This window comes from Sinocyclocheilus grahami, unplaced genomic scaffold, assembly GCF_001515645.1.
Source record: "Sinocyclocheilus grahami isolate Dianchi unplaced genomic scaffold, SAMN03320097.WGS_v1.1 scaffold196.1, whole genome shotgun sequence".
NCBI classification, from domain to species: domain Eukaryota; kingdom Metazoa; phylum Chordata; class Actinopteri; order Cypriniformes; family Cyprinidae; genus Sinocyclocheilus; species Sinocyclocheilus grahami.
The window spans coordinates 387,298-413,196 of NW_015505375.1; the positions used below are offsets into that span (position 1 = coordinate 387,298).

Consider the following 25,899-nt stretch of genomic DNA (forward strand, 5'->3'; position numbering starts at 1 on the left):
TTGTGCGTTTTATTTTGAACTTGCAAGTGGCGGTTAAGCCGACATCGCTTGTTCTTACAGTATTCAGGTACGGATTAAAATAAACAGTGAAGTTCAGAAAAGCGCCTATGAGACGTAAAGGTAAGGATTAAAGAAGGAACACACTTTAATATAAATTAAATCATTAATAATGTTTTGGGTTTGGCGATGCCGTTGTTCAATTTACTCTCAATAAGTCTCAATGAATAAAGACTGTGTTTTAGAACTTATCACGTCGCATAACGTTACCAGTCTAAACAATATTTAAGCAACATTTGCTATGTGTCTGTGATGTCTAAAATGTCGTGAAGACAGGCAGCTGGCTGGGCGTTGAGACACCAACAAAGTTGACATTTCTTGAGAGGATGCAAGCAGTGACTTTTATGTCTTACAGTTATGTTATATTTTCGAAGATATTAAACAGCAAAACTACGTACATTTTTACTTTCTGTGGAGAAGTGGACCTGATCTCAACAGTTTCTAAGCAGATGTGTGAGAAATGGATATATCATTTTACAAATAACTGTAATGTATTTGAACGCAGGCAGCATTTTGCTTTCTCTTTTTATTAACATATATCGAACTTTTCTTCAACACCTATTTATTATTATGATTAGTGTTGTTTACGTTATATAGAGCCTATTTATGTATTTATCAAAATCTTTTTGAAAATGAAAGCAACATTACAGTTGAAAGATGCTGATTTATACATGATGTAAAATTATGAAATGTTACCTAATTTTGATGCTTTTTTAAAAAGTGTAACGTTACACGTTAGTTAAAGTTGCATAATATTGCAGTAAATCAAATGTATTTAAAATCACCTCCATTAACTCTTGTTTGTGATTGCAGATATTAATCTAAAAACATGTCATCTGTTCATGGATTGTCAAACGTAAGTACTTCACATCCATGCATATTATAACTAGAAATAAGTGTTGTTCCTACTATCTGACAGTTTGAGCTCTAATCATAAAGGTTTATGCCTTTCTCAGCCCAGATCAGATAGAGTTCCACTCAGAGATGTACAGAATGAACTGCTGAATTTGCAGGACAGTCCAACTCTAATGCTTAAGCATGCATCGATGCATGAGAAGGACCCTAAAACAAAGGTATGGAAACATCACTTTGTCTTTTTAACTTTCTGTGATTTCAAGGTCATATGGAAAATATATACGGAATTTTGCTGTTACTTTGACCTCCGCTGAGATATTTTGTTTTCCACCAGCATGAAGTTGTCCCTGGTGAAAACCCATCAAGCTTAACTATCACAACAGACATCCATAGTGATGGGAAAGCTGTGGATGCCACTGATGAACATCAAGATGTCATATTAAAATCCTTTGTGTGTCTTGAAAGAGAAGTCGTAGTTGAGGATGAACCTGTAATGTCAGAAGAGTCTGTTCTCATCAGGCGTCTGGTTCTTGAGGATAATGACCCACTTCAGAGTGACCCAAATGAAACCATTGAACCTGACAGCACAGAAGATAATCAACCCCCTGAAGAGCATGTTGATCATCCATACTATTATAGGAGCAGATCTACTGGGCTGGATGCTTCATCTATTTTGTGTCAGGAGGAAGAAGTTTCCATCTATGAGCTGGGAAATGTCACATTCAAATCCCTCATGTGCTTAGGTGGAGAGGTTCAGGTTTCCAATAACTCCGCTATCTCTGATAAATCCATTCTCATAAAGGATCTAGCATCAGGAAATCACTCACAATGTAAAAATACTCCCATTTCTAAAGTGGGCACAGAGGCTGTATCAGTAAGCAGTCAACCTCTGGGTCATTCTTACTGTAATTGGAAGTCTTTGTGTGAAGATAGTAGCACCATCAGTACAGTTGATGCAGATGACGCCTCTCAGTCAAATGTTGCACACATTGTAGGTATTCAGTGTACCCCGAAAAATACAGTGAACCTAAAGAATCATGATCAAGCTGATCTCTCTGAAGGATGTCATGGTGTATCTAGTGAAGAAGGAGAAATCACTTTTAAAGGCTTGTGTTGTTCTGGAGTTGAAATAGAAATTGCTGATCTATCCAACGTGTCAAAAATGTCTGTGCTTATGGACAATCTTGCTGAAGAACAAAGTCCGTCTTGTTTAAATGACACCAGTGAAAATGATGGCCAAAGCTTTGCTTATTTGACACCAGGAAGGAAGCATGTTGACCATATTTACTGCCATGCTAAGGAAAAGCCACTGGTCCTAAATATGTTGACTACTGAAAATGGGGTCTGTTCCAAGTCACAGCTTTTCTCACCAAGTCTTTTGAAAAAGCCTGGAAATACAGTTGGAGGTTTAACATCACCTCTTGGAAACAATACACAGAAAATGTATGAATCTGTCTTATGCTGTGAAACAGAAGCATCAAAGATAGTTGCTAACCAGAAGTCAAACCAACATTTGTCAGTATTAAATGGTAAAAATAATATAGAAAGTTCGGATGTTGTACAATTAAGCAACAGTGATGAAAAATACAAGGTGCCCAAGGATGAATCTTCTGTCATGACTAGAAAGGATGTGGAGGGATACTGTGATGAACAGTTTCTGCCGGAAAGGAAAGAGGCAGTTTCATATTTTGAGGAAAACCTTTCTCCTCAAGTTGCCTTTATTGAAAATGTTGGCTTGGAAACCAGCATTCTCAAAGATAAGACACTGGGTTTGAAGGATGAGGAGATCCCCCCAGAGATCGAAGTTATGCGGTTCTGTGATAGATCTGGTGAAGTTGTCTCTGTTAATCAGGATCTTCCTAGTGCTATTGCTCTAACAGGTTCCTGCACTCCAAAGACGCCCACCCTAAGCAGGAGTGTGTTACATGACCGCACAGCTGAGAACCCAATGAGCCATTTGTGGCCTGAGCTCCCGGAGAGTCCAATGCCTCCTCCACTGTTGAACTCCACATCCTTGGCTAATGCATTTAGCTATACACCTCTTCCTCAAGACCCACACAAGACAAAGGATGTAAAACCTAAAATGGCTTCTGAAGACAATCAGAAGTTGTTGAATGCCCCTCCACTTTTGGGTAATGGGCCTCTGCAGGAACAGCTCAGACAGATGGCTGAATTGTTGATGGTTGTGTCAGGGAAGATGGTTGTGCCTACTTCAGCACCAGTGAATCACCACAGTGCTTTAGTGAGCACTTCTCCAGTAGTAATGCGTAGCGCTTGTGTCTGGAGCACCCCGGTTCAGCGGATGGAGCGGAGCGTTAATACTTCAGCAGCGGTAGAAATTTTAAAGGAGGTTGTCAAGGTTGATGTTTCTGATGCCAGCACTTACACTGACTCTGTGCTATGGAAGTAAGTAAGATAAGCATGAATTGTTGTCTCTCTGTTGATGTGATCTACATTGTTTCTTTATGAATCCCTCTTTGAAGCCTGATGCCTGGAAATATGGAGCATCTGTCTAGATCAGAGTTGGAGCAGAGATTGACTTCTACGCTCATCATGGTGGAGGTTCTTTCCCAGCAGCTCACTTCTGCACGGGCTCATAATTCGAGCAAAAACACTTCTCCATCAGATCTCAGAGAGAAACTCATCCAGACAGACCACACTGAGCTCAGACAGGTGACAACCCAGCTCCACAGACACCTTTTTGGAAGAAAAACTCTGAATATGTCTAGTATTGATTTTCTTTATCTTGTCTTTATTCTCCAGAATGGGACATATAAAGATTTGTATGGCACTGCCCTGGAGCGACTTCAGAGTCTTGAGCATGATCAGGAGGTTCTTCACAGTTTATATAACAGCATTAAACCAATGAGGATTGGGATGGTGAGAGACGCCCTATAATTTTTTTAAGTTACATTTGCATTTTTCAATTTTACAGGCCTAAAATATTATCATTCTTCTATAGGATTCTTTTAAGTCTAGCACAGAGGATGTCATCTTCAAGATGCAACAGATTGGAAATACTGTTAATGTTGATCAAGAAACTTTATCTAGACAGGTAAGTCACTGCTTATGTATTTCATAAGCTTCATAGAAGATATTTGTCAAATCACATCTCATAAAAAGTCTGTGTTATGTAGGTCAGTCAGATGAAGTCTCTTTATGGGAGGTACAAGGAAACGCTTCAGAGGATGGAGCAAAAGATGAAAGATATGAGGCATCGCGTGGACAAGGCTCTAGAGGAGAAGGAAGCGGTTGGAAGACATTTTTATTGGTTTTGCTGAAGCTTAGGAACACAAGATGTTTTTATTAATGTCTTATTGATCTTTGCCTCTTATCCTATTCATTTGTCTTTGTGTGCAGGCCTTCAATGTAACGCAGCAGTTGAGGGACTATCATGCTGCTCAGGTGGCAGAACTAGAGCACACTGTTGGGTCTCAACAGGAACTGATGTCAGCCCTCAAACTGGCTTACCCATCACTGGTCTGCTCATATTGCTTGCATCCCTACATCAATTTACATGATAATATAATTTTCCCACTAGCTTAATAGTGACCACAGACACTCTAAGGCTAATGATACATGGGGCAACTTTTTGAGCAATGTTGCCGGGCAACTTTAGTTAAAGGTAACACATTACGCCTCTTTTTATAATATGTAATATAAGTCTGAGGGGTCCCCAGAATGTAACTGTGGAGTTTTAGCTCAAAATACCCCACAGATCATTTATTATATCATTTTGAAAATGCCTATTTTGAGTGGAAGCAGAAACACGCTGTTTTTCGGGCCTGTCTCTTTAAATGCAAATGAGCTGCTGCTCCCTGCCCCCTTTTCCAGATTAGAGCTGCGCCATTACGGTTCATACCTACTAAAAACAACTCTTGTGGTTCTGATTATCATGTTTATCGAGCTGAAATCATGCGTTTTAAACCATATTAGTTTAAACTTCTGATATACGGTTTTCTGAGTGCACACATCCAGAGCACACGGACAGAAAGTGGCTGTCACAGCATGTGAGTACTAAACTAAGTTCTGATTCGCACACAAGTTTGTTAAAAACACACATGAGTTACAAAAACAGTCGGGTGTGACTGTGAAGGTCAACAGCTGAGAAATAAATCGCATGTTTATTTTAGATCTGTGGCAGCAGCAATATACAGTAAATCAATAAATCCACTGCTCTGTTATCTCCTCTGAGGCTGGGAATCTAAATAGTGTTCTGTGCTCGTCTGTGCAGCCAAAGGCAGAACAGTTAGCATGTTTTGCTCAAACTAGAATTAGAACTGGTACATCGTTGTCGCTTGCGAAATCAAAATGATGGTGCTGTGGGTGGAAACTTACAGATTAAGGGGCGGTAATATTACAGTGAGATCCCTTTGCAACATCACTAGGGGAGCGAGATCAGACGCGCTCGTTTTTTCAGACGCTTGCAGAAAAAAGCTTATCAAAAACTAAGTTACTGAGTTAAACTTTTTCACGTTTCCTTGATTGGTAGATGCACCGGGGACCTGATTATAGTACTTAAAACCTGGAAAAGTCAGATTTTCATGATATGTCACCTTTATTGTTGCCGTCAATGAGCAACCAGATGAGACACAGGGCCCACGACCGATCTAAAGTATCCAGATAGAAATTTGTTACCCATTTTCAGTGGAAATGTTCAAAAAAATTGCCCGGCAAAATTGCTCAAAAAGTTGCCCCGTGTATCATCAGCCTAAAAGTGAAGGCTTGCTTGACTGTGTGTGCAACGTCCTTGTATTCTGAGTGAGTTGTGTAACCTCTCCAAGGTTGAACTAAGCAAGTCATACATGGAATCCATCAGTGCAGCAAATGACCATTTGAGAAGGAAGCAAGAAGATCACATGAGCTTGTTAGCGGAGGTAAGACTTCACATCAGTGTGCAGTGTTTAGATACTGAAATAAAAATAGCATTCTAAATTTTGCTAACTCAGTCTTTAAGGAGCAAAATAACAATTTTCCCCCTTTCCTCAATGGGAAGCTGAGAAAGGCTCAAGAGCTGATTCAGAAGATAAACCCAGTGCTTCACCAGCTCCATCAGAGGACTACAACTGCCGTGGAGAGCAGCAAGCAGCATCTGGAAATGAGAGTCAGAGCCATGGAAGAGAGAGATCTGGTTAGACATTTACCACTGAAATTAACTTCTCTTATTATTTATTAATTCTCAGTTCCATGTCTGTCAAACCTTAAAGGAACCCAAAAAACTGTAAGAAAAAATTCTTGTGAAGCCATATAATAGCTTACAAATTCTGTCTGAAGAACAGACAGAATTTGTGAGAAACAGATCCAGTGATGTTATTTTTTATTTTAAAATCAGACCAAAATCGACTGAGACTTCATTTCGACCAGATATTGCATGTCAAAGTGCGTTCACATTTACCATTGTTGCCAAAAAAAACCCCAGTAATTTTAATAGGAATTCATGCAATCTGAATTTCATGTGAGGGCAAAAGATTGCCCCACTCAGATTCACCACTTTGACCAAGAGAGAGATACCTGGATTGAAAGTGACATAGTGTGTGATTTGTGAGAAATCTGTTTTTGCATGTGAAAATTGTGGCCAATTTTGCTGACGTGACTCCATCTCTGTAGTTGCTAATTCTTCACTTTATACTCACATCACAGCTGCTTGCTTGTCTCATGTCATTGGTGTGTACATGACAATTTTGTCTACTCTATACTTTTCTCTGTATCTTTATAAAATTCTGTAGATTAGTGAATTAAAGTCTTATTTCTGACAATATGCTTATGGTAATTTGCAATATTAAGAGATTGATGTTGTGCAGCCTTACAGTACATAAATCCAATTAGTTTTTCTTTAGGATTGACTGTCCACACTGGAGTGATGAAATTAGATATGTTTGTAAAGGCAGTTTGATCAATATCTGGTTCACTTGTTATGTGGTAATGATGACTTCAAAACAATGCCAAAAAGACAATAAAATAAAGAGTAGAGATCAGCATGGAAAGGTGCAGCAAAATGTAAACTTGCTGCATTGAATCATATTATGTGTCTGCAATTGCATTTTAAGATTTTACAGTTAAACTGATAGTTCACCCAAAAATGAAAATTACTCGCCCTCAAGCCATCCTAGGTGTGTATGACTTTCTTCTTTCAGAAGAATACAATCAATGTTATAAGAGAGAGTGGCATTTCAGTGGATGCCATAGGACAGAGGCGTAGCGTAAGCGCCAGTGAGAATATGCCAATCTTGCGAGAACCAAGTTTTGTTTACACGAGCTTAAATCAAAATGTGCTTCTGCGTTTGTCACTTCTCACCACGCTACGCATATGTCCTACGTCATCCGCTGGAATGCCACTGTCTCGTGAACACGTGTACGACAGTTTGTGGAAGCTAGAGATTAAGGCTTATGATTTAAATATGGATATTTTTCCTACAAAAATTCATCAGTTCGAGTTTTTGTAAGAAACGGAACCTTTTATTAACCCCCCAGAGCCATGTGAGATACTTTTTTATGATGGATGCACCTTATTGCACTTCTATTGCACTGTTGAATATCAACAGCCATTCACTGCCATTATAAAGATTGGAAGAACCAGGACATTTTTTTAAATAACTCTTGATTGTATTCGTCTGAAAGAAGAAAGTCATATACACATAGGATGGCTTGGGGGTGAATAAATCACGGGATAAATTTCATATTTGGGTGATCTATCCCTTTAAGTGGTTTGCATTTCAAACCAAATATTTAAATGCCTTGGATTGGGTTTGCAGGAATCTATTATTATTATTATTATTTTAAGTTCAGGCTAGACAGTTAAACTGATATGCGAAAATGCTGTATTTTTGTTGCCTGTCTAAAGTTGTGAATGTTAGTGTATCTTCATCACCCATGAAACTATTTCATTTAAAAAAAGAGACAGGAAAATCTATGATGTGACTCCTTTAATCTCTTTATGCATTTACTTTAGATGCAATCTGTCTTTTTTTTTTTAATCGCCGTTTCCATTAATCCCCAGATGGAAAATGAGCTAGAGCACATGAGATCAAGCTTGCAAGATGCCAGTCAACAGATTTCAGACTTGAACATGCAGCAGACCATTATGACTTCAGGTGTGACAGTGATTTACTTTGAATTGACTTATTCCCTGTGTGGTCAAAGGAGAGCTTTTTCTTGATTCTGCTGTGTGTGTTTGTTCAGAGATGTCAGTGCTGAGGGAGCAGCTGATTCAGGCAGAAGAGGAGCGCTTTCAGCTGCAGAGGAGTGGCACTGAGCTCTCAGCCACTGTCACATCTTCATTGGCCTCTTACGCCTTCCTAGAACAGACCCTAGCCTCTGAAACCAGCAAGTATGCAGAAATCCACTTGTGGAGTTTGCTTTTTGAAAATCAATTGATTTAATATTGCTTTTTGGATGACTGAATTACATCCATTAATTTAGGCATACACCAATTTAGAGTTTTGAGCTAGAATAATTTATATTCTATTTATTCGTACGAGAATCTAGAACAGTGGTTCTCAATCAGGGTGTCAGTGCCTCAAGAAAAATGTAAATGATAATGCTTATGAAAATAAACCAAAACAAGCATTCAAATAATCAAAAACAAAGTAAAAATGAAGCCATGGTAACATTTCAGTTTAGGGACTAATTATCACTATTAACTAGTTGCTTATTAGCATGCATATTACTAGTGTATTGGCTATTAATTAGTACTTATAAAGCACATATTAATGCCTTGTTCTGCCTGACCATATTTTAGATCCTTAATTTTAACTAGAGGTCGACTGATAGTGGATTTTGCCGATACCGATAGCTAGGTTGGACCACACTGGCCGATACCGATTAATTAACTGATGGTTTTAAAATTTATACTGAACAAAAACTAAAATAGTGCTTTATTAACAAAAACAGTACTGAACCATACTAGTAGTAGTAGTAAAAATAATAATAATAATAGTAAATGTTGAAATTAACACACTCTAACAAGGAACAATACTACTTACACAGCTTTCATTAATCTTAATGCTACAAATGGACTCTTATTTTAAAGTGTTACCATTTCATTTTAACTGTCATGCTTAAAGATGCACATCTTTAAATATATATACAAAGGCTATAGCATTAGAATTATATACATATGGATATTGTATGTATACTCTCACACTTGAACTGCTTCTATTCTTGAACACTTGATGATTATCTAATCAAAATAAAAGCGCAGCGCTAAGACTAGGAGAACTCACCGGTATCACACACACTCCGGACGTGTCTCGTTCAACTCGAGCAGCGGTCTAAAACTGTTTATTAATCACCAAACGGACACAAGTTTACTTCAAGAATGAACAATTTGGCATAGATGAGTTTGAGGTTCGGTGTTTAAAAAACGGAGCAAATGGAAAGAGAAAGCGCGACCTATATTATAGCTCTATAAATGAAGCACACAGACTTCATTAGAGACACATAAAGACAAACGTTTTGCTGAAAATGCACAATACACAAAATACACAATTCGTCATGTACATTAACAACGATTCGGGACAAATATAATGTAATTTAATGGAAAACTATGTGAATGGCGCTCTGTGGCGCGGTAGGATTTTCTGTCGGCTGCATTTAAATCTGCGTCTGAAGTTTCCCGCTCTGTTCAGCGTGCAGTATCACGTGTCTAAACAAATAGCACGTGCTGTCAGTGATTTTAACCACTAGAGGCGGCTCTCGCACTGTATAATGACAGCAGACCCTTCTCAGCCGCTCCAGCAATGGTTGCAACCTGGAAAACTATCGGCATGGATTTTTGCCGATATTGTTCCAGCAATCAACTATCGGTGCCAATTAATCGGCAAAACCGATACATCGGTCGACCTATAATCCTAACCCATACCTAAACTTAAAGGTGACATTTTATGCCCGTTTTTACAATATGTAATATAAGTCTCTGGTACACAATAACATAGATAACAGATCATTTATTATATAATTTTGAAAATGCCTATTTTGAGTGGAAGCAGAAACACGCTGTTTTTAAAATGCAAATGTCTTCAAATGCAAATGAGCTGCTGCTCCCCGCCCCCTTTTCCAGAATAGAGCTGTGCCTTTACAGCTGGTATCTGCTAAAAACATCTGTTTTGGTTCTGATTATCATGTTTATCGTGCTGAAATCATGAGATTTAAACCATATGAGTTTAAACTTCAGATATAAGGTTTTCTGAGTGCACACATCCGAAGCACATGGACAGAAAGCTGCTGTCACAGCACGCGAGTACTAAGTTTAAGTTAAAAACACACGAGTTACAAAAACAGTCGGTTATGTCTGTGAAGGTAAACAGCTGGGAAATATATCGCTTGTTTATTTTAGATCTGTGTGGCAGCAGCAATATACAGTAGCCTAAATAGATCAATAAATCCACTGCTCTCTTGTCTCCTCTGAGGCTGGGACTCTAAATAGTGTTCTGTGCTCGTCTGTGCAGCCAAAGACAGAACAGTTAGCATGTTTTGCTCAAACTTTCGCCATGGCATTAGAACTGGTACACCGTTGTCGCTTGCAAAATCAAAATGACGGCGCCGTGGGTGGAAACTCTTATAGATTAAGGGGCGGTAATATTATAATGAGATCCCTTTGCCACGTCACCAAGGGTGCGAAATCAGACGCGCTCGTTTTCTCAGAGGCTTGCAGAAAAAGGCTTACCAAAACAAAGTGATTGGGTTAATCTTTTTCACGTTTCCTTGGTTGGTAGATGCACCAGGGACCTGATTATAGTACTTAAAACCTGGAAAAGTCCGATTTTCATGATATGTCACCTTTATTAACCCAAAAAGCCATAGATAATAGGTTAGTAGCTAATTAATAGTTAATTAATAGTTAGGTAACAGTGAGAACAGGTTTTCAAAATAAAGTGTGACCAAAGATATTTCTCATCGCAGGGCTCGAAATTAACTTTTTTACTTGGTAGCAATGTTAAGCTCTTCTTTGCCGAGGGTTAGGATGGTGTATGCGCTGTTAAATTTTACATTCAGCTCTGCAAGTTGCACCGAACGACTGGCAGCTAGGGGTGTGAGATATTGACAAAAAAATATATCTCGATATTTTCTGGGATTTGATCGATAACAATAATTTGACTGAGTGTTACTGTGCTGATATCTTAAGGACTACAGTGGACAGCTGACTCCTAAAATTTTTAATATTCATATTCTGTTTGGTGGTCAGTTCACAGCAGTGACAGAAATTTATCTTTTCCAATAAGTTTAAATAGATTTTTACCTTTTATGGTCATTTTTACCTTAAAGCCATTTTTTCTAAAAGTGTGCATTATCATTTGAGTCAAATTCTTATATTTAATCAGTCAATTATAATAAGACATTTGGGCTGTTATCAAGCAAATGAAATTATCAATCAACAAATTTCATCTTTGCAATGCAGAGGAAACACAGAAGCTGCATCTGAAATGGCATTTAGATGCATTTACACACTGATTAATGCAGGACATGAATGCATTTAGCCTGCAGTTACACATGCATAAATAATATTTTAATATTGTAAACCTAAAACGTTGAATACTGATATTTGAAACTTTGAATGTGAAATTAAAACCGCCAGCAGGTGGCAGCAAGTCACTGTTAATAAGTAAGTCATTGTGATTGAAAAGAAAAAAATTGAGGAATGATTCATTCAGGAACGAAAACCCCCTCATGTTGCTCAGAGACGCAAAACAGCGCTGTGACTGTGCTTGGAATTATTTTTGTTGGCGAAATAGAACAAAAAGAGGAAATATAGTGTCTAAACCGTAAGTCTCTTAATATTAAATACTTTTTTTTATTGAACAGTTGTTTAAAATCAATATCACATTTGTAAGCAGGCTGATTTTTGGAGGAAACGGCACTCTTATTGTGATATTGTTTAACTGTATCAGGGATAGGCAACGTTGAAGTGCCGCTGTACTGCAGAGTTTAGCTCTAACCCTAATCAAACACACCTGAACAAGCTAATCAAGGTCTTCAGGATTACTAAGGCTACAGACAAGTGAGGTTTTTTTTCAGGGTTGGAGCTAAACTCTGCAGGACATTTTGCCTACCCCTGAAACGTTGCCTACCCCTGAACTCTTCTTGTGATATTGATGAACTATATCAGGGATAAGCAACGTCGGAGTGCCGCTGTAACCCTAATCAAACACACCTGAACAAGCTAATCAAGGTCTTCAGGATTACTAAGGCTACAGACAAGTGAGGTTTTTTTTCAGGGTTGGAGCTAAACTCTGCAGGACATTTTGCCTACCCCTGAATGATATGAAATGATGTAAAGGCCCCATATCTAGAATTTTGTGATGCATTTGAATAGACTGAATCATGCCGTGAAAGAACGCACTCTAAATGCGCACGTGCACTAATCTAACCTAATAGACTTCACGTCATGTATGCGTGCACTCTCTGTAGGTGTATTTTGTTTGTAGTTTGCAATATACTCGATAATGTCAAACCGCACATCGTAAAACAACAATTACGAAATGTGTAGATTCGGTGGCGAACGCTGTTACCTGCAAACTCCGTCCCACAGGCTTTACAGTGAACACAGTGCATAGAACCATTTTCATAGCGGAGCCACTAGAAGTCTTTCAACCACTCTCTCCGAAAACTGTACGCCTTCTATTCGGCTGGTGGATCAACATTCACCACATGATCGCTATCACCAGCACCATTATTTGCAACTTTAGGTGGTTCACAAAATAAATCTGTCAGTGTTTCTTTTTTTATTTTCTCTCTTCTTCAGCCCTTTACATTCCCCGCGGTAGTTAGCTCCCTGTCACCTGACAGCGGAAAGCAGTGACTGGGTGATTGACAGCTAATATTAACCAATCTAAAATCTGCATTAAAGTTAAGAATGTAAAGATGAAGTTTAATTGGTTATGTAGCCTAACGTTTCATAGAATGACAACAATTATATGCACTCGCACAAATGCTCCCAAATATATTTTGAGGTCGCACAGATTCAATTTCTGGAGCATATGCGATCAAAATAGTCGCAATTTCAAGCCTTGCATTGTTATTCCCTCGTCAAGATCCATTGAAGATCTGGAGTTACCACTTTCTTGAAAAACCTGGATATACTGTATGAAAGAGCCTAATTTTAAAAGTGTGATTCCAGAGCAGGGTATAAAACTCAGTTTCTGGAGAGTGTAGTTCCAACTCTACTTCAACACACATTCATTGTAGTTTTCAAATATATCAATATTTGAAACTATGATTTGACTATGACAGCCAGTACAAGGCTGACTGTGCACAAAGGCTATTTAAAAAAAAAAAAGGGGTCAATTCCGACTTTGCTATGACAATCTGGCGCTTCTGAATCAGCGACTGGAAGTATGTTTTGTTATTAGTTTAAGTATTTGCTATTGACTGTTCAAATGCGGAGTTTTGCGCAGCGCAGAGTAACGCGTCGTGTGTGTGTGTGTGTGTGTGTGTATGTATGAGGGGAACAGGGTCACATCACAGCAGTGAACTGCCTGTCAGAAATCATAGCATGTCAGCTGTCTTAACCGGGGCTTGTGTACTGCATCATCACTGTGTCTGTCACGCGACTCTGTTGCCCTTTCGGGCTTGAACTGATGGTAAAACTAACGACATTATTAACTTGTCGTAACTCTTGATATCAGTGTCAGTGACTCAGCATCAGTGTGGAAAAGTCTGAAAGAGAAAGACAAGGTGCGCCAGGTCTTCCGGGAGCAGAAAAGGAAAAAAGCACCAGGCCCAGAAAGACCATACCATATAGTCGTGGCCACATAACCACCTCTGGGAGTGCATTATTTCTCTAATAATTTTAACGGCCTGGAGTCCCAACCACACATCAAGACATTGTTCAGATCATTTGTTTCAAGACATTTGACATGTTTCCGTCCTGAAATCTTGTGTGGGTTGAACTAATATTTTTACGCACCTCATCCCAAACCTTTCCGTTGCAAATTCCAAAACGTCATTTTAGAGCTGATAACAGAGGCTTGAGCCATTGATATGCAGCTTACGCAGTTATTAATGCAAAGTGAGTTTTGAGTAAAAGAGGAAAATAAATATTATTTATTGTTTTATGTAGCATAATGCAACAGTTTGCATGAATGGTCACATAACACGCGCTTTCGGTCGTGTAACGCCCACACTCCCTCTTTGAACTGTTGCCATCTAGTCGACGCTACAGAGATCTGAGCAACAGAACGGCCAGACACAGGAACAGTTTCTTCCCTCAGGCAATCCATCTCATGAACACTTGACAATAACTGTGGAACACACACCATTTATTCACTCATACACTTATTTATCTAACACACATACTGTCTACATTTCAATTTGCACATAATATACCTGTTCATACAATTGTCGATTTGTATGTTTTTATTCCTTATTTACTTGTTCTATTTTTTTTATTATTTTTTTTATTATCTGTGTTTTTTTGTTCTGTCACTGTCATTCTGTTACACTGTGGAAGCTTCTGTCACGAAAACAAATTCCTCGTATGTGTAAACATCCCTGCCAATAAAGCTCATTCTGATTCTGATATTTACTTTGAAAGCTGAAGCGATTATGGTAAGGGCTGTTACATTTCCGACGTGTGCTTGTGGTGTACGGCCAATCACAATGCACTGGGTCAGCTGGCCAATCAGAGAAGACTGCGCTTATCAAAGGAGGGGGCTTTGTTGAAAACGAAGCGTTTGAGAGAGGCAGGGCATAGAGCAGGAGTACTCAATAGGCGGACTCCGGTCCGCATCCGGACCCAGTGGGCACCATAAAATAAAACGTAAAACCTGCTCTCCAGCTCGCTCGGAGGGACTCGTTCTACCTCTCCTTTTTATAGCAGGTTGCATACCTCTTGTCTCAGAACCAGGGCATTTCGAGGCAATGCTAGAGACTTCACCACGCCGTTGAAATGGTGTGGTCTGCGTCTGAATTCAAGGGCATACCCACGCTCTATCACAACGAGTAACCAGCGCGAGATTCACGGAATAGTTTTCCACGCGCTCAGGAACTGACATAGCGGCTTTAGCTGCTTGGTCGTTGGATGCGCCGGTGAGTGCTGCTATATATATGCTATAACATGTGTGAGCAGTAGCTCTGCACAGTTCTGAGGCGGGGCGAGCGGCGCTGCATTGACTGAGTGAGGAGGAAAGAGCTCTTTTGTGCACATGTATGCATTTTTTTAATGATCCCACACACATTAAACTCAAATTTGAAAAATTTTGAGACAACTTGGGGGCTGGCCACTCTTCCCTCCTCTCCGGGCTGTCAGGACGACAACTTGGCAGCTGACGGCGGGCGGGAGTCACGGCGCGGGCTCCTCCGCTTGCCGTGGTGCCTCTTCCCGGGTCCCTTTACACTTTTCTCCGCACTTCCGTCTCCTGGCAGCAGCGTTGTCTGCGGCGACATGAGAACCCTTAGCTCCAGTATCTGCACTCAGCTCTCCGCTCCGCCATGGAAGGGGGACGTGGGAAGCCGGGCTGATGTCCTGCAGGTTCGATGGGTGAGGAATGCGGACATTTTGTCGGCATGAACTCATCACCAGAGTCCTTTATGGTCCACCACTGATAGAGGGCAGATGGACTCATCTGGCATCTGAAGAAAAATGTCATACTCACCTGAACGCTGCAGAGGAGCGGCAATCCAGGCACCGCCCTCTGATGAGCGAACCTTAAGTGAGCTGTATTAGTTTATAAGCCATATTCTTAGGTTATTCAGCAAAGTGAAGGAGAAGATTCTGACGTAATTTTCACATGTACCGCATTTTATACAGCCTCTCGAGCGTGTCGGTATTTGCATGCGATTTGCATACTTGGCAACAATTGGCCAGTCATTTAGACTGGCGTGAGCCAATAGGACTTCAGGAAAGTTTGGCAGGGAAGGCGTTCCCATAACTGAGAAATGTCTCCGTGATGTCTCATGAAAGCTTGAGAGAGAACCAGTCATAAGGGTCAATCTTTCGAAATTGAGATTATAAATATTCTCTAAACTGAATAAATAAGCTTTCCATTGATGTATGGTTTGTTAGGATAGGACAATATTTGGCTGAGATACTATTTGAATATCTGGAATCTGAGGGTGCAAAAAAAATCTAAATATTGAGAAAATCGCCTTTAAAGTTGTCCAAATGAAGTTCTTAGCAATGCATATTAGCCACTGTTAGAGCTGGGTGATATATCGAATATTAGCGATAATATCGCAATAATTTTGACGACGATGTAAAATTGGAAAATATCGCGAATATAGAATATTTCAAATTCAAGCATACTTTCCCAAAAGAACGCGCCGAACGTCCAAAAAAGGAGACAACATATTATTGCGGACTGCTCTACACGCCTCTACTACGCTGCGGTTGCCAGATATCAATAGTTCAAATCCCCGAATCAGAGCTTTGCTGTTACAAGCATACATTTCCTGCCCAGTGTTTTGCTTATTTTAAGCAATCTGGCAACCATGCGCACGCGCTCGCTCCTCATTGCGGAAGCGCCGCTGCCAATGATCTGAAAACACCAGCAAACAAAACAACACAAGCTGGAATTTAGCGATCTAAATGAAAGTGTCACTCAACCAGTCTGTGTTCTGTCATGAGATCTCGACTATATTGTTTGCGATTGTGATTGCTGAATAAATGAACTTACTCAAACGCTGTTGTATGAATAGAGAAACATAGGCTATGGCAATTTGGAATTACTATTAGAAATACAGAAATACACTGTTACAGTATTTTTCATTTGTTTTACCAGTTTTCATAATATAGACAGAGAGAGTGCATATGTCTTTGGTATTAATTTATATATATATAATAATAAGAAATACTTGTGTTCCAGCAACTAGCTTCCCATCTGAGAGGGTTTTTAGTGCCAGTGGGAACAGTTTCATGCCACAGAGCTTCTCTTAAACCAGAGACAGTTGACAGACGTGTGTTCTTAGCTAAAAACTTGTAAAAAATACTTATCCCAGTTTAATTATTTCTGACAGTTGCACAGTGTAAATTGTGAATTGCATGCACCAAAAAAGTTGACAGAATTTATATACAATATACCCGTGCTACTTATGACTGGTTTTGTGGTCCAGGGTCACATGTATGTAATTATTTGTCCTGGTTTAATAAGGTGCTCTCATGCTTGTCATATGACACACAGCAGCCACAAACAGATATAGGCTTATGTCTCTATTGAAAAAATAAATAAATAAATAAAACCATCATTTCCACAACAAATAACATTACAAATATTACAAACCATCAATTTTTAACCATTAAAACCATTAAAAATGGTTTTCTGTAGTGTGTTTTGGGACATATTCCATTAGGATTTATTGGTTTTAACAAGCCACCAATAGAAGGCAACCAATTACAAGTAGAGATCAACAGGGTCCATTACAGTTTCCCTTAAAAACCAATACAAGTCCCATTATAACCATTACAAATTTTCTAATGGTGTCTAATGTTTTATTCAGCAGGGGTTTTATTTTTTTAATATTCCCAAAATATATCAAGATATATCTCGATTCTCAAATATGTGCAAGTAAATGCATTTTGCACCTTCATAGATTGTTAGTTCTCTAGTAAAGTAGCCTAATAGTATTAATCTATTAACTTTGCATAAAAATTCATCTGATATGGTGTCATACCATTAAATATATTTAATACGACTGACTTTGTATTTAATGTGAAGTTAATAAAAACATAGTAAGTTACTAATTAGCCTATAACACTTTCATTGTACAAAAAGAGAGCAAAGAACGTTTACACTTATCAAAGAACATTTTCACTTCAGTCCAGTGAATTCAAGCACTCTCAAACTCCCATAATAATCTCTAAAGCTGTTTACACTGTAAAATTAATATATTACTTACATTCATACATCTTCACTTTGTTGTTCCTGATGAGATCATTAGCCAGAGATTGCAGTCAGGCAGCGCGCGCAGTGACGAAACAGCGTGTTTCAGCTGTGACTCATCTGAATGCCTCTGATTGGTTTTTGTATTCATAAACTCAACATAATAGTATAGGATTGGTTATAATGTGCAGTGCTTTAAAAACTCTGTCTCTGGCTCTGTGCCAGCCAGCAAACGCAGATTTAAATTTAGCTGCTGGAGATGTTTTACTTTTTTTATATGCATAGTTTACAGGACAAAATTGTTTGGTGTGATATGATTCCAAATTTAGAACCGCCCCTGCGTGAAATAAGTCTGCTCCAGAGCAGGTTTGAGTTAGCGGACCTGTTGCTATGACAGCAACTCAAGGATCAGCTTCGAAGATCATGTCAGGTTTCCAATAATAAAATCCAGCTAACAGAGTAATTCGTGTACGAAGAATGGGCCCCTGAAAGACTTGATTAGCTGTATCAGGTGCGTTTTATTAGAGTTGAAACTAGAATTTGCAGGGCTCGTTTTACACCCCTGTTCTAAAGTCATTTAAAGGGTTAGATCACCCAAAAATGAAAATTAGTCCATGAATTACTCACTCTCAGGGCATCCTATGTGTATATGACTTTCTTCTTTCAGACTAATCTAATCGGAGTCATATTAAAAATAGTCTTTGATCTTCCAAGCTGTTTAATGGCAGTCAGCGGGAGTTGCAGTGCATCAGTCCAAAATATAAACATAAATAAAAAATAATTAAAAATCATGTGAAATTCCCCAGAGCCTATGTGAAATTGTTAAACTCATACCAGGTAAACCATTGAGAGAGGACCTTAACTTTTATTGATATTACACAATTTTATAAATGTTGACAACTATATGGAAACCTTCTAAAATGGATAGTGTTTAAAAGGAATAGTTCACCCAAAAATTTAATTTATTTACTCATTTATTGCAATAAACATGTATCATTCATTTATTTCTCTGCAGGGCACACAAAAAGATATTTTGCAAAATATTTAACTCTTTTGTCAGTGCAGTTAACAACGTTGGACCACACTGACCTACATATACACTGTATGAACAAGAAAAAATATATTGGTTTGGAGCAACATAATAGGGTGCAATTCTATATTATTTTATTTTTCTACTTTAGGTTGCAGCAGTCAATGTGTGATGCACAGCAAGCTACAGAGAGAGCGAACTAGTATATCTTCACATTTTGATCTCCCTTCTTTTGTTTATTGTTGTATTAATAAATGTACAAAATGTACTTTTTTAATATATATATATACAGTGGGTACGGAAAGTATTCAGACCCCCTTAAATTTTTCACTCTTTGTTATATTGCAGCCATTTGCTAAAATCATTTAAGTAAAATTTTTTCCTCAATGTACACACAGCACCCCATATTGACAGAAAAACACAGAATTGTTGACATTTTTGCAGATTTATTAAAAAAGAAAAACTGAAATATCACATGGTCCTAAGTATTCAGACCCTTTGCTGTGACACTCATATATTTAACTCAGGTGCTGTCCATTTCTTCTGATCATCCTGGAGATGGTTCTACACCTTCATTTGAGTCCAGCTCTTTCGGCAGGCTTGAGGAAGCACTGCAGACTTCCAGGAAGCAGCTAGAGGAATATGAGGACACACTGTCGCAGAGAGAAAGCCTGATTAAAGAACTCCACACTAAAGCTGAGATTCATCGCCACCAGCTCGGACAACTGGCTCAAGTGAAGACTGAACTATCCAGTGCCAAAGAAATTAGTGAGGTGATGAGATATTAGACTTTACACCAAAACATTCACAAACATTTAGAAATACCAGTTACTCCCATTATAACAGAAATGTATTTTGTTCTATCAGTTCTTGCAGGCAGAAAATGAAATGGCACGGGAACAGATGGAGGAAAGTGAGCGATTGCTGCGGTGCCACTTACAGGGCCTGAGAGAGAGAAACTTGGAGTGTGAAGACCTCAAACTAGCGCTGGAACAATTGCGGTACAGAATATTTCTGTCTACTCCCGGTTACTTTTTAGAACAAATCAGAATGAATGGAAGTCTTTTTCTGATGGAATCTCTTCTCTAAGGCTTGAGAAAGAGTCCCTTCAGGAAGAGCTGGACAGTACACGAGACAAAGCCCGCAGCATGCTGCTGGAACAAGGAGAGCAGATGGCTCAGGCATCTAATGATGTCATGCTTCTAAACCACAGAGTTTGCTCTCTCACGAGCATCTTAAAGGAGTCTCTAACCTCCAAGGTCCCTATGCTTTACTACACTTCTCGTAATTTATGTGCTCTGAATTACTGAAGGTTTCATTTTTGTTTTCAATATGTTTTCAAAATTTAAAAGTGAAATTGTTGTTTTTCTCATTTATATTAGTTGTTGTTTTTATATTATAGTTTTTAAAATATTCAACCTTTTTTAAATATACATATTTTTCAAATATTTATTTTTTATAATTTACAACATAACATAACAATGTTTCTAATTTAAGTTGAATATTTACATCTTTTTTTCAGCCTTATTTTAATTAAAATTATTTTTTAATAATTTTAGTTAACAGTAACAACACTGGTTTGCAGTGTCTTGTGTAATTTGGTCAATTTCACAAGAAAGTTTAAAATCTGAAATGTGCTTATGGGTATTTTCTAGTTCAATTTTTTGTTAATTTAGTTTTCTAAATCAACGTTTTAAGGTATAACAAGTAAATGTTGTTGGGTTTACTTGTTTCTAGGTTTTGTTAAGTGGAAAAACTTGTTATAGAATAGTACAAATTAGTTGTTAATTGACATCACTCCAGTGAATGGTTAGAGTTTTGTTTTATTGTGTATGCTATAGTTATTCAAGGTGCTTTTTTGCTGAATTAATAACATTGTTTTGCATTTCTCAGGAGTCAGAGAACTCTGATAAGACATTGCAGTCTCATCGACATCCCTGCAGCTCTTTTGTGGATTCTATTATGGTGGCCATGATGAAGACACAGGAACCTGAGACAGAGTCTCCTAAGGGTTCAGGTGCGTTAGTGTTTGGTGCTAGCAGTTCTAATCCTGCATAATTTATTGAGGATCTTTTCCTGTTGTGTCAAAGGTTTCTGGTTTCTTGCAAAACTTGTAAATAATCACAGACATGTTCGTGTGTGAGAATGTAGTGGTGATTCAAAAGGTCTTAGAAGTAGTTTATAGGACTATGGATGTGTACATTTAAGAACATGGAATACAGCTTCACACAAAAGTTTTGATGTCAGTTCTATTAAACTTTTATTATAATTTTTTAATGATCACTTACTTCAAGGGAAAATTGAATAGAGAAGTATTCATCATAACTGTGCAGCCCTCTTATGTTGTGTAATGTTTTGCAGAGGAGAGGGAGGCGCAACAAGATGGCATTGGCAGTGAAACCAGTGCTTTTACCCGAATACCACCAACTACACACACAGAAGGGAAAGGTACATTCCTTACCGAATTATAAACACATTCATGTATTAGTACTTCCGTTAGATTCAATCTCAAATATGTATGTATATGTATGTGTGTGTTATATCTGTGTTTGTGTCTATATGTGAGTGTAATAATATAATTAATCCATATAGATAGATAGTTAGATGGTTATGAAGACACTCTCTTGTGTACTCAGTGGACAGACGGAGCCGTATGTTGGAGCTGTTGTCTGATTTTGGTGAGACCATCTCAGATCTTCAGCTCACCTTAGACCAATTGAGAATCCAGAAAGACACGGAGCAGCAGACTCTGAAGCAGACCATGTGAGTTACTCAAACTCAGGTATACTCCGTAATGCTCATTTGCCAGGGAACAGAAGGAATGGCTGGGTTTGAACTGAGTTAGATATGGCTTAAATATGTGTTAATATGTCATTTTAATATCTATCATGCATATAAATATATAACATTCAAAATGCATGAAATAGTTTAACAGTAGATGTGAAGTGAAATTAAAATAAAGTATTATCCAATCATCTAGCTGAACTGTTTGTAGTTTGTCCACTTGGTTGTTGCTTAACTTTAAATTAAAATGTACTCATCCTTATGTCATTCTGAAACTTATGACATTTTCTTCTCCGAAACACAAAAGATGACATTTTGAAGAACATTAACAAAAAAAATAAAATAATTGGTAGCCTTTTTAACTTTCATTGTATGCCAAAAAAAAAAATCTCAAAAGAACATCTTAAATGTTCCACAGAAGAAAGTCAGTCAGACTGGTTTGGAACGTCATGACGAGCAATGATGAACTGAACTTGAACTTTTTGGGTGATCTTTTCCTTTCAATGTAGTATGAGTATACCACACAAACCACAAATGACACGCAAATAGATTCCAAGTTTCATATCTGAGTTAAACATCAAATATCTTAATCGTACCTGAACAGGTCATACCTGAACATCAAAGTACTAAATGTTTATCATTTTTCAGTTAGGATTTTACTTCCTCATATTTATTAACAAATTTGTTCTTGTCTGTATGAGTTTTTTTTTTGGGACATTATGAGCAAAAGTAATCTTTGGATCATATTTAAGTGAAAAAAAAAAAAATTGGGGGTCAGTTTTATTTTTTATTTTTTTCAAGTTAATATATCGAAATTAATCTTTGACTGCTCAGGCATAATGAATTTCACTATCAGTTGTGGATAGCCCCCTGGTCAGTGAGAGACATCACTTTTCGGTATTAAAAAACTATGACTGAATAACAAAACACTTTTGACAGTGTTTGTACTGTTTGATGTGGCTAAGAGAGATTTTTCACAACAAATCTAGTTTCATAATTACTGCATTTTATGTTCTAACAATTTTACTCTTTCTGTTTTGCAAAAGAACTCTAGAACCCTAACAGCAAGCAAGCAATTAAATGTTGCTTGTCATTTAAAATTCAGATTCTCGTTAGTGTTTGCACATGCATGAAAATCACCTGGAGTATAACACAGAAAGGGAGTGCAATTATTTTGACCCAAACCACTTTTACTGGTATACAACAAATTTAATTTGTTTTAAATGAATCATTACTAAAGTCATGTCAAACAGATTTTGTTGCAGAAAATGATTTTATATTTAAAAACATTACCGGAAAACCAAAGTGTAGTATACACACAAAGTCATCATACTATTGCCTCACCCCCGTCTTATTTTTTTACCCTGAAACATTCCGTTTTCTGTCAACCTGCTGTTTCAGATGTGGCCTGCAGGAGGCGCTGCAGGAAGCGTCTCAGAGACACAAACCTGAGGTCTCTGAGCTGAGGCAGAATGTAGACCGACTGCAGGCTCAGGTGGAGAAGGATGCTGCGGTCCTGCAGCAAAAAGCCCAGGTAAATGTTCAACTCGCTGTTTATAAGCAGTGGTGTAATGTAACAAAGTAATAGTACTTCGTTACAGTACTTAAGTATATTTTGGGAGTATCTGTACTTTACTTGAGTTTTTATATTTCAGCCAACTTTTACTTTTACTCCACTACATTTCCTAATTAAAATGTATACTTTTACTCCGATACACTTCCCCGAAGCAAATTTGTTACTTACTACAAAATAGTCAGAAGTCAGAAGAACACGGACTGCAGGAAAGCAGATTTGACGAATCGGTGGTCTGGCGTTTGCAAGTTAGGCTCCTAAAAAACACCTTTGCTCATGTGCAAATAAGTGCGCGCACAACCGCGGATGATTTAATTTTCCACTCAAGTCGAGTCTGGGGTGTGCGATATACAGTATATCTTCTGCGATAATATGGTAAGTGTTGTTGTAATGATGTGCGATCTGACATTATCAAGTAGGCTATATCACCAAATCACACAGAGTGCACGCTCGTTGATTCATTAGTATATTAAAACTCAAAATTCAAGGCATTCTAAATTGTAGACGGCAAAAATGATTCTGTATTGCTTTTTATATTTATATAATTTAATATAGATAACTTAATCTATATCACACAAAGAGTAGGCCGTTTTTCTGCAGATATCAGCATGAAGAATAATAATTTTATACAAGTTCAGTAAAGCAATAAGTGACTTACATTTTAGACATAATATTGCTTGTTTTTGCTCAATTTTGCTAACGAAAATAGTTCCAAACAAAGGTCACAGCACTGTTTTGCGTCTCTGAGCAATGGGCGGTGTTTGAATAAATGATTCAGTGATTCACTCATTAACAGTCAAATGCTTTGTTTCTGAATGAATCAGTCGTTTGAATGAATTGGTTGAATCTCAATGACTCACTCATTAACACTCACTTGCTGTCACCTACTGGCAGTTTTAATTTCACATTTTGTCATGTTTGAAATAATTTCAAATATCAGTATTCAACGTTTTATGTTAAAAACAAAACATTATTTATGCATCTGAAACTGCAGTTTAAATGCATCCATGTCTCCTCTCTATACTTAAGTACATTTAAGATTAAAAAAATACTTTTTTCACATACTTTAAGATAAGACTTTTACTCAAGTAATATTCTAAATGGTGACTTCAACTACTACCAAAGTCATTTTCTGGTAAGATATCCATACTTTTACTTGAGTATGGCTTTCAGGTACTTTATACACCACTGTTTATAAGCCATATATATTTTCAGGGTCAGTTTCCCAGCGGCAAAACTCTTTAATTTAGATCTCAAGGATTTGGAGCATAAGAGGATTAAATATGTAATTACATAAGTCCTTTTTCTGTCATCTGTAAGGATGAAAGAAACTTGAGGAAACTGTGCAGTGAGATGGAGGAAAATTTGGAGGCGGCACACAAATACAGAGCAGAGAATAGTGTAAGTAACCTTTCACAGTGCAGTCACTGCCCACAGACATAATACTGACTATATTTTCATACACATTTTTAGTATGATGGATCATAGATGGATACATTTCTGTGGTTGTCGATGCTATTGTTAGATTGTTGTATAATAACTAACTAGCCTTTGCTCTGTTGTGTGAAACAGGAGTTGCGTCGAGAAGTTGCTGATTTGCGTCGGCTGGAACAGCAGGCACAGGTGGAGGCTCAGGTCTTGAGGGAGGAGCTTAACCGAACAGGTGTCCAATCAGCAGCCAGTGCCAAAGCATTAGATGAAAAAATCAAACTGCTCAGAGAGGTATGGCAGTCCATCCAGTTTTTCCTCTGTAACTGGCATTAAACAATATTGTTAAATAGTGTATACCCCCTGACTCTCAAACTGTCCAAAACATATTCTCGTGATCATAAAAAAAACAAAATCAGATGTTAGTAAGTTCACTATTTTAAGCAGTTCCCATTTAGACATTTCATAAACTTTTTTAGATTTAAGTGTATTTTTAAAACTTAAAAAAAAAATGTAATCAATGCCACACATACACACATTCTGTTCTTAGGTTGAGAAGCTCAAGGCAAATTTAATGGAAACCGAGGAAAATCGTGCAAAGGTCTTGGAGAGGGCAAAAAGACATGTAAGTCTTACCTGCATTATTATTATTGTTATAGTTGTACACAGTTTTCCTATAGCAATTGACCCTTCGCAAAGGAGCTTGATTGACGGGTGATTTGACCAATCATAACTCCGAACCTGTCATTTTGTCTGACAAACAAAGCAGACAGGAGAGTAGATTAACTTTGGTGGACTTGAACTTGAAAATGGTGTGTACTGACGTCATTCCGTAGTTGAAATAAAATACCTTCTGCTGTTCATTAATGTTTATTTCGTGCTTTAACTAGTAAATATGAAAAGATGATCAGTTCACGTGCTGCATGAACTGCTATGTCTGACATGGCTTGTAACTAGGAGTATTGTAACTAAAGAGGGCGGTTCTTTGCTAAGAGTCAATTGTCAAAATCATGTCTTTAAGGACTGTAAGTGATAAGACAAAATACTTGTGCACATTTAATATCACTGTGTAGTATTTTGATGTTATTTTGAATTAAATTAAATATGGTTCTGTAGCAAAGGGTCCATGCTATGAACCAGAGTAAACTGGAGCGAGAACTACATCTGCTTGATGATATGATTGAAAGAGTAAGACAGGTGAGAGGAACAATAAAAAAAAAGTATATTTAATATACTGTATGTATTGGAGAAATATTAACAAATGTACTGTTTTCTTCCATTCACAGACATTGTCTTCTATTCCTGATCTTGTCAAGAGCTGTCCTGAACTACAAAATCTTGTAAAATTTCTTGAATGA

The 25,899-nt window shown here is 37.8% G+C and overlaps 1 protein-coding gene across 1 annotated transcript; it reads left to right on the forward strand.

The window, feature by feature from the left end:
- Window positions 1-25,899, forward strand: spag5 (sperm associated antigen 5). Its single transcript, XM_016285402.1, has 26 exons — window positions 1-120; window positions 432-510; window positions 871-913; window positions 1,014-1,130; window positions 1,247-3,318; window positions 3,396-3,585; window positions 3,676-3,792; window positions 3,875-3,967; window positions 4,050-4,163; window positions 4,273-4,392; window positions 5,697-5,789; window positions 5,909-6,043; window positions 7,910-8,003; window positions 8,092-8,239; window positions 19,355-19,529; window positions 19,624-19,757; window positions 19,847-20,015; window positions 20,650-20,773; window positions 21,118-21,204; window positions 21,393-21,519; window positions 22,942-23,074; window positions 24,434-24,514; window positions 24,686-24,835; window positions 25,092-25,166; window positions 25,658-25,738; window positions 25,828-25,899. The coding sequence occupies exons 3-26, from the start codon at window positions 887-889 to the stop codon at window positions 25,897-25,899; spliced, it is 4,728 nt and encodes a 1,575-aa protein (XP_016140888.1). The 5' UTR covers window positions 1-120; window positions 432-510; window positions 871-886.

Coding starts and splice junctions, on each gene's coding strand:
- spag5 (XM_016285402.1), top strand. CDS start 887: ATGTCATCTGTTCATGGATTGTCAAAC. Junction 21,205..21,392: donor TACACACACAGAAGGGAAAG/GTACATTCCTTA, acceptor TTGTGTACTCAG/TGGACAGACGGAGCCGTATG. Junction 25,739..25,827: donor TGATTGAAAGAGTAAGACAG/GTGAGAGGAACA, acceptor TTCCATTCACAG/ACATTGTCTTCTATTCCTGA.